Source organism: Panulirus ornatus, chromosome 7 (assembly GCF_036320965.1).
Source record: "Panulirus ornatus isolate Po-2019 chromosome 7, ASM3632096v1, whole genome shotgun sequence".
Taxonomy (NCBI): domain Eukaryota; kingdom Metazoa; phylum Arthropoda; class Malacostraca; order Decapoda; family Palinuridae; genus Panulirus; species Panulirus ornatus.
Window position 1 is genome coordinate 14,949,698 of NC_092230.1, and position 12,808 is coordinate 14,962,505.

Consider the following 12,808-nt stretch of genomic DNA (forward strand, 5'->3'; position numbering starts at 1 on the left):
CTTTTCATCATTCCTGAAAGCTGAAAATCATTGAGCATCCTTTTTTTTTGGCCAGGAAGTGATTTGGGTGACTCTAAGTGACCCTGGAGTTATTTCTCTCTGATTAGATTAGTCATTTACTCCCTTAACACCTTCGGTATTGAAAGAATAAGATAGTTTTCCATTACACTTGTCAATATTTCCTTTATTAATGTTTCTTGGATGGAAGGGACTTTGGCTTCTGTTGGACTGTCCTTCCTTCCAATTCATCTGTTAGAGTGGGGTTTTACTGTTACCTGTGATTCATCAAAGCTTTTCTAAAGATTTTATGAGACCACTGTAATTTTTCCCTGTTCATGGACTTATGTTTGTATTACTCATTAATATATTAAACAAACTTCTGGATATGGCTTAGCATATTATACAGTAAAGCACAAAAGTTGAGTTTATTATTTCTTCTGAGATTATTTTTTATATTTTTTTATTATACTTTGTCGCTGTCTCCCGCGTTTGCGAGGTAGCGCAAGGAAACAGACGAAAGAAATGGCCCCCCCCCATACACATGTATATACATACGTCCACACACGCAAATATACATACCTACACAGCTTTCCATGGTTTACCCCAGACGCTTCACATGCCTTGATTCAATCCACTGACAGCACGTCAACCCCGGTATACCACATCGCTCCAATTCACTCTATTCCTTGCCCTCCTTTCACCCTCCTGCACGTTCAGGCCCCGATCACACAGAATCTTTTTCACTCCATCTTTCCACCTCCAATTTGGTCTCCCTCTTCTCCTTGTTCCCTCCACCTCCGACACATATATCCTCTTGGTCAATCTTTCCTCACTCATTCTCTCCATGTGCCCAAACCACTTCAAAACACCCTCTTCTGCTCTCTCAACCACGCTCTTTTTATTTCCACACATCTCTCTTACCCTTACGTTACTCACTCGATCAAACCACCTCACACCACACATTGTCCTCAAACATCTCATTTCCAGCACATCCATCCTCCTGCGCACAACTCTATCCATAGCCCACGCCTCGCAACCATACAACATTGTTGGAACCACTATTCCTTCAAACATACCCATTTTTGCTTTCCGAGATAATGTTCTCGACTTCCACACATTCTTCAAGGCCCCCAGAATTTTCGCCCCCTCCCCCACCCTATGATCCACTTCCGCTTCCATGGTTCCATCCGCTGCCAGATCCACTCCCAGATATCTAAAACACTTCACTTCCTCCAGTTTTTCTCCATTCAAACTTCTTCTGAGATACAGTTTCTAATTTCATGTAGTTAATCTTACTTTGAAATTCATTGTAAACTGCTGTAGAAAAAAGAAAAATTAAATTGTGAAGATTTGAAGTCCCATACATTAAACCTGATTTTACAAAACCAAAAGAGGAATGATGGTACTGTATTTTCTCTGTCTCAACACAGTTTCACCCACATATGTATGGTTTTGAACAGTGGAGATTTAGGTATTAGATGAATGATAACTGGCAACCTAACAGCCTCCTAATCAGATACTATTAAAATTGTTGTGAAGCCATAGAATACTCATAACCTAAGGTCATATTAGGTGAAATCCTAGCTTTCCATATAAATACATTCTTCGTCTTCATTTTAGGTATTTTCCATGCATGAAACTGGTAGACAGTCATTTTGGCATCACAAAGCTGACTGAGTAGTTTCCTAGATTTATGTCCACTCCAAGGGCTGTATATATATCTTCAAAATCGAATGTGAGATTTTCATTGGAGTTATTGCCTTAATTGAATTAGCAGACCTGGGATGTTAATAGAAAGAGATTAAATATAAAAGTATTTTTCTCTTATTTGTTTTCTTTATATTGGAAGTTCAGAACTAAAAGTTTTATTCATACTTTCATTCATGTCTGTTAGTAATGTATCATAATAAGAACTAGATTGTGTACACTAATTCTGCATAGCTTCTGACATGTTGACAGTTCAGGAAATGATAATTTCAATGATTATTGGAGAATTTTTCAATAAATTTCTGAAGGAGAAACTTTTGTGTTCCTTCATAAACTTTACTTCGTGTTTAAAATCGATAGCTTAAGTGCATATACATGCTAACTAGACGTATTAAGATTTCTTTCAGGAATATCATACTAACCATTGCTGCCTTAATTTTCAAACCTTATCAGGTTGTGCTGACACTCGCCACGGCTGTTAAAGAGCTTGTTGAGAACAGTCTAGATGCAGGTTCTACAAGTGTGGAAGTGCGTCTCCGAGAGCATGGTATCACTCTCTTGGAAGTTTCAGATAATGGGAAAGGAGTAGAAGACTGCAATTTTGAAGGCTTAAGTATGTGAAATTACTGATAAGTCAAGTATTACACATGAAAGATGTAAAGAACTAGCCTTTATTATCATCTTTGTTATGCTTAGAATATCTTCACCTGAGCCCTTTTTGTATTTGCAGATAAACATGTCATTAATTAGATTAAAGGACTCTGCTATTGAAAAATTCACCCAGTTCTGTCTTTATTGATATTTGGAATCTGGATCAAAAGAACAGAATACTAGTGACATGTAAGTCAATTCTTTAATCTTCTTCATCAGTAACAGAATTTACCTACATATTTAGTGATGTTTCCATATATATCCTTCTATATTTCTGGGCAGTTTACAGTTATTAATGTTATATCTCAACATCTGTCCATGTCATATAGATATACATATATTTTTTTTTATTTTGCTTTGTCGCTGTCTCCCACGCCTGCAAGGTAGCGCAAGGAAACAGACGAAAGAAATGGCCCAACCCACCCCCACACACATGCACACACACACACACGTCCACACACGCAAACATATACACCCACACATCCCAACGTACACACATATATACACACACAGACACAGACATATACACACATGCACACAATTCACACTGTCTGCCCCTACTCACCCCCATCGCCACCCTGCCACACACGGAATAACATCCCCCTCATGTGCACGAGGCAGCGCCAGGAAAAGACAACAAAGGCCCCATTCACTCACACTCAGTCTCCAGCTGTCGTACAATAATGCCCGAAACCACAGCTCCGTTTCCACATCCAGGCCCCACAGAACTTTCCATGGTTTACCCCAGACGCTTCACATGCCCTGATTCAATCCATTGACAGCACGTCGACCTCGGTATACCACATCAATCCAATTCTCTCTATTCCTTGCCTGCCTTTCGCCCTCCTGCATGTTCAGGCCCCGATCACTCAAAATCTTTTTCACTCCATCTTTCCACCTCCCATTGGTTTCCCACTTCTCCTCATTCCCTCCACCTCCGACACATATATCCTCTTGGTCAATCTTTCCTCACTCATTCTCTCCATGTGCCCAAACCATTTCAAAACACCCTCTTCTGCTCTCTCAACCACGCTCTTCTTATTTCCACACATCTCTCTTACCCTTACATTACTTACTCGATCAAACCACCTCACACCACATATTGTCCTCAAACATCTCATTTCCAGCACATCCACCCTCCTGCGCACAACTCTATCCATAGCCCACGCCTCGCAACCATACAACATTGTTGGAACCACTATTCCTTCAAACATACCCATTTTTGCTTTCGGAGATAATGTTCTCGACTTCCACACATTCTTCAAGGCTCTCAGGATTTTCGCCCCCTCCCCCACCCTATGATTTACTTCCATTTCCATGGTTCCATAATACATAATACATAATAACCCTTTATCCTTCAACAGCAGGAGTCATCTTATGACAGTTTGCATAAGCAGGCAGTGGGGATCATTTTTTGAACAACCTGCCATTATTGGGACATTTGTATGGCTCATAAGTGTCTCTTGGTCTCTGTGTGTTAGAGACTACCACTCTCTGAAACTTTCTAAAATTGTAGATATTTAGGAAATAGATGTAAAAGAAATGTATGTAAATATGTGTAAGTACTGTAGTAACCATACATAGTGATGAGTGTCATTTAGTGGATATGGGTCTTGGGTCAAGCCTCCTCTGAACCTCCTCCAACCTAATACCTGACTCCTTCTACCAGGGAAATTACACTTTATTTTGGGCTGCCTTCATTTGTTACCTAGGGCCTTTCTAAAGGCTCCTTCCTCCCAAGGCTGAGCTACTTCCAATAGCAAGGAAATGTAGATTCCTTTAGAATGATAAGTTCTTTGACCTGACTCTACTCCTAGTGATGCAGCTTTGCTGAAGGTGGCTTTTCACTTGTGGTGTAACCTTGTGCAGGCAGAACCTGGCAACACCTAAGAGCAATCTCATGGCCATATATGTTATGGTAACTTACTTGTTTCAGTGTATCTTCTCTTACGTGAGTTTTTTCACAAATAGTGATAGAGTCTTTGAATTCGCATCAGAGGCTCACCGTCTCACTCTTTCTCAACCCATTTTCTTTCTTTCTTTCTCTGTGAGGCATCCCTTGCTTGGGCTTCTATGCATTAACTTTAGCATTGTGCTAAGGCTGTATAAAGTTATTTTAATTCACTTTTTTGTATGTACCCTCTACTTTTACACACATTTCTCGCATTTTATAATGGGAAACAGAAAATTTGAAGATCTTATGTTTTTCTCCATACCATGATTCACAGACAAAACTTAGCAGCACACTTTAAAGGTTGAATTCAGTGTTGTTCTTTATGATTAAGTCATGAAAATCATCAGTATTAATGTTTCCTATCATAAAATTAAATACTTGTCAGAATTTATCCCTAGGGATAGGGGAGAAAGAATACTTCCCACGCATTCCTCACGTGTCGTAGAAGGCGACTAAAGGGGACTGGAGCGGGGGGCTGGAAACCTTCCCCTCCTTGTATTTTAACTTTCTAAAAGGGGAAACAGAAGAAGGAGTCACGCAGGGAGTGCTCATCCTTCTCGAAGGCTCAGATTGGGGTGTCTAAATGTTTGTGGATGTAACCAAGATGAGAAAAAAGGAGAGATAGGTAGTATGTTTGAGGAAAGGAACCTGGATGTTTTGGCTCTTAGTGAAACAAAGCTCAAGGGTAAAGGGGAAGAGTGGTTTGGGAATGTCTTGGGAGTAAAGTCAGGGGTTAGTGAGAGGAAAAGAGCAAGGGAAGGAGTCGCACTACTCCTGAAACAGGAGTGGTGGAAGTATGTGATAGAGTGTAAGAAAATAAACTCTAGATTGATATAGGTAAAACTGAAAGTGGATGGAGAGAGATGGGTGATTATTGGTGCATATGCACCTGGGCATGAGAAGAAAGATCATGAGAGGCAAGTGTTTTGGGAGCAGCTAATTGAGTGTGTTAGTAGTTTTGATGCACGAGACCGGGTTATAGTGATGGGTGATTTGAATGCAAAGGTGAGTTATGTGGCAGTTGAGGGAATGATTGGTGTACATGGGGTGTTCAATGTTGGAAATGGTGAAGAGCTTGTAGATTTATGTGCTAAAAAAAGGATTGGAGATTGGGAATACCTGGTTTAAAATGAGAGATATACATAAGTATAAGTATGTAAGTAGGAGAGATGGCCAGACAGCGTTATTGGATTACTTGTTAATTAATAGGTGCGGCAAAGAGAGACTTTTGCATGTAAATGTGCTGAGAGATGCAACTGGAGGGATGTCTGATCATTATCTTGTGGAGGTGAAGATGAAGATTTGTAGAGGTTTTCAGAAAAGAAGAGAGAATGTTGGGGGTGAAAAGAGTGGTAAGAGTAAGTGAGCTTGGGAAGGAGACTTGTGTGAGGAAGTACCAGGAGAGACTGAGTACAGAATGGAAAAAGGTGAGAACAAAGGACACAAGGGAAGTGGGAGAGGAATGGGATGTATTTAGGGAAGCAGTGATGGCTTGTGCAAAAGATGCTTGTGGCATGAGAAGTGTGGGAGGTGGGCAGATTAGAAAGGGTAGTGAGTGGTGGGATGAAGAAGTAAGATTATTAGTGAAAGAGAAGAGATAGGCATTTGCACGATTTTTGCAGGGAAATAATGCAAATGAGTGGGAGAAGTATAAAAGAAAGAGGCAGGAGGTCAAGAAAAAGGTGCAAGAGGTGAAAAAAGGGCAAATGAGAGCAGGGGTGAGAGGGTATCATTAAATTTTAGGGAGAATAAAAAGATGTTTTGGAAGGAGGTAAATAAAGTGCATAAGACAAGGGAACAAATGGGAACTTCAGTGAAGGGGGCTAATGGGGAGGTGATAACAAGTAGTGGTGATGTGAGAAGGAGATGGAGTGAGTATTTTCAAGGTTTGTTGAATATGTTTGATGATAATAGAGTGGCAGATATAGGGTGTTTTGGTTGAGTTGGTGTGCAAAGTGAGAGGATTAAGGAGAATGATTTGGTAAACAGAGAAGAGGTAGTAAAAGCTTTGTGGAAGATGAAAGCCGGCAAGGCAGCGGATTTGAATGGTATTGCAGTGGAATTTATTAAAAAAGGGGGTGACTGGATTGTTAACTGGTTGGTAAGGTTATTTAATGTATGTATGACTCATGGTGAGGTGCCTGAGGATTGGTGGAATGCTTGCATAGTGCCATTGTACAAAGGCAAAGGGGATAAAATGAGTGCTCAAATTACAGAGGTATAGGTTTGTTGAGTATTCCTGGTAAATTATATGGGAGGGTATTGATTGAGAGGGTGAAAGCATGTACAGAGCATCAGGTTGGGGAAGAGCAGTGTGGTTTCAGAAGTGGTAGAGGATGTGTGGATCAGGTGATTGCTTTAAAGAATGTATGTGAGAAATACTAAGAAAAGCAAATGGATTTGTATGTAGCATTTATGGATCTGGAGAAGGCATATTATAAGAGTTGATAGAGATGCTCCGTGGAAGGTATTAAGAATATATGGTGTGGGAGGCAAGTTGTTAGAAGCAGTGAAAAGTTTTTATCGAGGATGCAAGGCATGTGTACGTGTAGGAAGAGAGGAAAGTGATTGGTTCTCAGTGAATGTAGGTTTGTGGCAGGGGTGTGTGATGTCTCCATGGTTGTTTAATTTGTTTATGGATGGGGCTGTTAGGGAGGTGAATGCAAGAGTTTTGGAAAGAGGGGTAAGTATGCAGTCTGTTGTGGATGAGAGAGCTTGGGAAGTGAGTCAGTTATTGTTCACTAATGATACAGTGCTAGTGGCTGATTCGTGTTAGAAACTGCAGAAGCTGGTGACTGAGTTTGGTAAAGTGTGTGAAAGAAGAAAGATGAGAGTAAATGTGAATAAGAGCAAGGTTATTTGGTACAGTAGGGTTGAGGGACAAGTCAATTGCTTCCTTAAATACATCCCATTCCTCCCCCACTCCTGTTACGTCCTTTGCTTTCACCTTTTTCCATTTTGCACTCAGTCCCTCCTGGTACTTCCCCACACAAGTCTCCTTCCCAAGCTCACTTACTTTCACCACTCTCTTCACCCCAGCATTCTCTCTTCTTTTCTGAAAACCTTTACAAATCTTCACCTTCGCCTCCAGAAGATAATGATCAGACATCCCTCCATTTGCACCTCTCAGGACTTTAACATCCAAAAGTCTCTCTTTCATGTGCCTATCAATTAACATGTAATCCAATAACGCTTTCTGGCCATCTCTCCTACTTACATACGCATACTTATGTATATCTCTCTTTTTAAACCAGGTATTCCCAGTCACCAGTCCTTTTTCAGCTAACAAATCTACAAGTTTTTCACCATTTCCATTTACAGCACTGAACACCCCATGTACACCAATTATTCCCTCAACTCCCAGATTACTCACCTTTGCATTCAAATCACCCATCACTATAACTCGGTCTTATGCATCAAAACTGCTAACACTCTCACTTAGCTGTTCCCAAAACACTTGTCTCTCATAATCTTTCTTCTCTTGCCCAGGTGCAAAGGCACTAATAATCAATCTCTCTCCATCCACTTTCAGTTTTACCCATATCAATCTAGAGTTTACTTTCGTACACTCTATCACATACTCCCACAACTCCTGTTTCAGTAGTGCTACTCCTTCCCTTCGCACGTGCGCGAGGTAGTTCTAGGAAAAGATAACAAAGGCCACATTCGTTCACACTCAGTCTCTAGCTGTCTTGCGTAATGCACCGAAACCGCAGCTCCCTTTCCACATCCAGGCCCCACAGACCTTTCCATGGTTTACCCCAAATGCTCCACATGCCCTGGTTTAATCCATTGACAGCACGTCAACCCTGGTATACCACGTTGTTCCAATTTACTCTATTCCTTGCATGCCTGTCACCCTCCTGTATGTTCAGGCCCCAGTCACTCATACTTTTTTTCACTCCATCCTTCCACCTCCAATTTGGTCTCCTGCTTAGTTTTCTTCGCTGCACCTCTGACACATGTAACCTCTTTTTCAATCTTTACCTCACTCATTCTCTCCATGTGGCCAAACCATTTTAAAACACTCTCTTTCTGCTCCCTCAACCAAACTCTTTATTACCACAAATCTCTCTTACCCTTTCATTACTTACTCGATCAAACCACCTCACACCACATATTGTCCTCAAACATCTCATTTCCAACACATCTACCCTCCTCTGCAGAATCCTATCTGTATCCCATGCCTCACAACCATATAACATTGTTGGAACCACTATTCCTTCAAACATACCCAATTTTGCTCTCCGAGATATTGTTCTCGCCTTCCACACATTCTTCAGCGCTCTCAGAACCTTTGCTCCCTCCCCCACCCTGTGACTCACTTCCACTTTCATGGTTCCATTCGCTGCTAAATCTGCTCCCAGATGTTTAAAACACTTCACTTCCTCCAGTTTTTCTCCATTCAAATTTACCTCCCAATTAACTTGTCCCTCAACCCTACTGAACCTAATAATCTTTCTCTTATTCACATTTACTCTCAACTTTCTTCTTTCACTCACTTTACTAAACCCAGTCATTAACTTCTGCAGTTTGTCACCCGAATCAGCCACCAGCGCTGTATCATCACCGAACAACTGACTCACTTCCCAAGCCTTCTCATCCATAACAGACTGCAAACTTGCCTCTCTCTCCAAAACTCTTGCATTCACCTCCCTAACCACCCCATCCGTGAAGAGATTAAACAACCATCACCCACCCCTGCTGCAAACCGAAATTCTCTGGGAACCAATCACTTTCCTCTCTTCCTACTTGTACACATGCCTTACATCCTTGGTAAACACTTTTCACTGCTTCTAGCAACCTACCTCCCACACCATATACTCTTAAAACCTTCCACAAAGCATCTCTATCCACCTTATCATATGGCTTCTCCAGATCCGTAAATGATACATACAAATCCATCTGCTTTTCTAAGTGTTTCTCACATACATTCTTCAAAGCAAACACTCTTATCCGCACATCTGCTACAACTTCTGAAACCACAGACATTATATGACTAGATTGTTTCAGAGATTATTCATGGGGATGCAGCGACTTCTGAAGATGCCAAATGTATCAAGGCAATAGATAAGACCACTGTTCACCGGATCTGTTCAGGTCAGGTGAGTTGATTGCAGATTGTCTTGTATACAATTAGGTATTTTGTACATACCAGCATATTTTAGGTGCTTTTGTTAATTGATGTCTGTGACTAACAGCAGCTTGCTCATCATGTTTTCACCATAACTGTAACCCTTTCATGGACACATTTTCTGGGGGGGATTAGTGAACATCATAAGGAACAAACTTCTGGATATGGCAAAGTCCAGAAAGTGAAACTCAAGAGGTGCATGTGAATTTTATTATTATTTTGACCTGCTGTTTCCTGCTTTAACTTCTTTTTTTTTTTTTATCTAAGCTTTATCTACCACCAGATATTAGGGACTTATTTGGTGTCTGCAGAAGACACTGTCTTGCACAGTAAATATCCATTCTGATCCCACCAGACTAAGTTTGCATTCATAAGGGATGTTCATGAAAGTTCATTGCAGCACAAATTTAGTTTGTTAAGCTAAGAACACCTTGAACTGAGTTAGGGATGGAACTGAATATTCCATTAGTTTTCGTCTTTGGTCTGGGGTGCTGGATGTGAGAACACACTGTAGCCTGGTGTGTATCACCTTGGTGCATTTTTTCTGTATTTTGCTAACATTTGATGTTCTCTCAGTGTACATACACAGTTTTTCACTGATGTACATGAATTTGATGGTGAAGCGTTATCCTTTTATCCTTTACACCTACAAAGATAATAATATTAGTGGAAATTTCAAGACAAAATTGATGTACAGCTTGGTCACTACTCCCTAACATCAGTTTCAAGTAAGTACCTGCTTAGTTAACACAAACTCAATGAGTGTGTTCTCATGTATTTGTAATGTATTTTAAGGACAAAGAACTGTCTACTGTCTTTTTGTGTTAAATCTTTGAACATATGAGTGCTGTCAGTTTCATGTGGTGAGATCCAGAAAACTTTTCATCATTCCTGAAAGTTGAAAATCATTGAGCATCCTTTTTTTTTGGCCAGGAAGTGATTTGGGTGACTCTAAGTGACCCTGGAGTTATTTCTCTCTGATTAGATTAGTCATTTACTCCCTTAACACCTTCGGTATTGAAAGAATAAGATAGTTTTCCATTACACTTGTCAATATTTCCTTTATTAATGTTTCTTGGATGGAAGGGACTTTGGCTTCTGTTGGACTGTCCTTCCTTCCAATTCATCTGTTAGAGTGGGGTTTTACTGTTACCTGTGATTCATCAAAGCTTTTCTAAAGATTTTATGAGACCACTGTAATTTTTCCCTGTTCATGGACTTATGTTTGTATTACTCATTAATATATTAAACAAACTTCTGGATATGGCTTAGCATATTATACAGTAAAGCACAAAAGTTGAGTTTATTATTTCTTCTGAGATTATTTTTTATATTTTTTTATTATACTTTGTCGCTGTCTCCCGCGTTTGCGAGGTAGCGCAAGGAAACAGACGAAAGAAATGGCCCCCCCCCCCCATACACATGTATATACATACGTCCACACACGCAAATATACATACCTACACAGCTTTCCATGGTTTACCCCAGACGCTTCACATGCCTTGATTCAATCCACTGACAGCACGTCAACCCCGGTATACCACATCGCTCCAATTCACTCTATTCCTTGCCCTCCTTTCACCCTCCTGCACGTTCAGGCCCCGATCACACAGAATCTTTTTCACTCCATCTTTCCACCTCCAATTTGGTCTCCCTCTTCTCCTTGTTCCCTCCACCTCCGACACATATATCCTCTTGGTCAATCTTTCCTCACTCATTCTCTCCATGTGCCCAAACCACTTCAAAACACCCTCTTCTGCTCTCTCAACCACGCTCTTTTTATTTCCACACATCTCTCTTACCCTTACGTTACTCACTCGATCAAACCACCTCACACCACACATTGTCCTCAAACATCTCATTTCCAGCACATCCATCCTCCTGCGCACAACTCTATCCATAGCCCACGCCTCGCAACCATACAACATTGTTGGAACCACTATTCCTTCAAACATACCCATTTTTGCTTTCCGAGATAATGTTCTCGACTTCCACACATTCTTCAAGGCCCCCAGAATTTTCGCCCCCTCCCCCACCCTATGATCCACTTCCGCTTCCATGGTTCCATCCGCTGCCAGATCCACTCCCAGATATCTAAAACACTTCACTTCCTCCAGTTTTTCTCCATTCAAACTTCTTCTGAGATACAGTTTCTAATTTCATGTAGTTAATCTTACTTTGAAATTCATTGTAAACTGCTGTAGAAAAAAGAAAAATTAAATTGTGAAGATTTGAAGTCCCATACATTAAACCTGATTTTACAAAACCAAAAGAGGAATGATGGTACTGTATTTTCTCTGTCTCAACACAGTTTCACCCACATATGTATGGTTTTGAACAGTGGAGATTTAGGTATTAGATGAATGATAACTGGCAACCTAACAGCCTCCTAATCAGATACTATTAAAATTGTTGTGAAGCCATAGAATACTCATAACCTAAGGTCATATTAGGTGAAATCCTAGCTTTCCATATAAATACATTCTTCCTCTTCATTTTAGGTATTTTCCATGCATGAAACTGGTAGACAGTCATTTTGGCATCACAAAGCTGACTGAGTAGTTTCCTAGATTTATGTCCACTCCAAGGGCTGTATATATATCTTCAAAATCGAATGTGAGATTTTCATTGGAGTTATTGCCTTAATTGAATTAGCAGACCTGGGATGTTAATAGAAAGAGATTAAATATAAAAGTATTTTTCTCTTATTTGTTTTCTTTATATTGGAAGTTCAGAACTAAAAGTTTTATTCATACTTTCATTCATGTCTGTTAGTAATGTATCATAATAAGAACTAGATTGTGTACACTAATTCTGCATAGCTTCTGACATGTTGACAGTTCAGGAAATGATAATTTCAATGATTATTGGAGAATTTTTCAATAAATTTCTGAAGGAGAAACTTTTGTGTTCCTTCATAAACTTTACTTCGTGTTTAAAATCGATAGCTTAAGTGCATATACATGCTAACTAGACGTATTAAGATTTCTTTCAGGAATATCATACTAACCATTGCTGCCTTAATTTTCAAACCTTATCAGGTTGTGCTGACACTCGCCACGGCTGTTAAAGAGCTTGTTGAGAACAGTCTAGATGCAGGTTCTACAAGTGTGGAAGTGCGTCTCCGAGAGCATGGTATCACTCTCTTGGAAGTTTCAGATAATGGGAAAGGAGTAGAAGACTGCAATTTTGAAGGCTTAAGTATGTGAAATTACTGATAAGTCAAGTATTACACATGAAAGATGTAAAGAACTAGCCTTTATTATCATCTTTGTTATGCTTAGAATATCTTCACCTGAGCCCTTTTTGTATTTGCAGATAAACATGTCATTAATTAGATTAAAGGACTCTGCTATTGAAAA

General features: G+C 40.1%; 2 protein-coding genes across 5 annotated transcripts in view; both read left to right on the forward strand.

The window, feature by feature from the left end:
- The window catches only part of LOC139749425 (putative postmeiotic segregation increased 2-like protein 3), a 30,154-nt gene extending 23,176 nt beyond the window's left edge, over positions 1-6,978 (forward strand). For 2 of the 4 annotated variants that reach the window (XM_071663272.1, XM_071663273.1), the window contains exons 3-4: positions 2,161-2,320; positions 2,438-6,978. In XM_071663272.1, the coding sequence (XP_071519373.1) occupies positions 2,161-2,320; positions 2,438-2,457 (180 nt within the window). In that variant the 3' untranslated portion in view covers positions 2,458-6,978. Of the gene's footprint in view, positions 1-2,160 lie in introns of all 4 variants that reach the window. The other 2 variants (XR_011712967.1, XR_011712968.1) reach the window with 1 other exon arrangement.
- A 2,343-nt stretch (positions 6,979-9,321) lies between these two features.
- Positions 9,322-12,808, forward strand: part of LOC139749310 (mismatch repair endonuclease PMS2-like) — a gene marked incomplete at its 5' end in the record, with an annotated part of 254,664 nt that continues 251,177 nt past the window's right edge. The window contains 2 exons of the mRNA XM_071663035.1: positions 9,322-9,417; positions 12,488-12,647. Of these exons, the coding sequence (XP_071519136.1) occupies positions 9,322-9,417; positions 12,488-12,647 (256 nt within the window). The remainder of the gene's footprint in view (positions 9,418-12,487; positions 12,648-12,808) is intronic.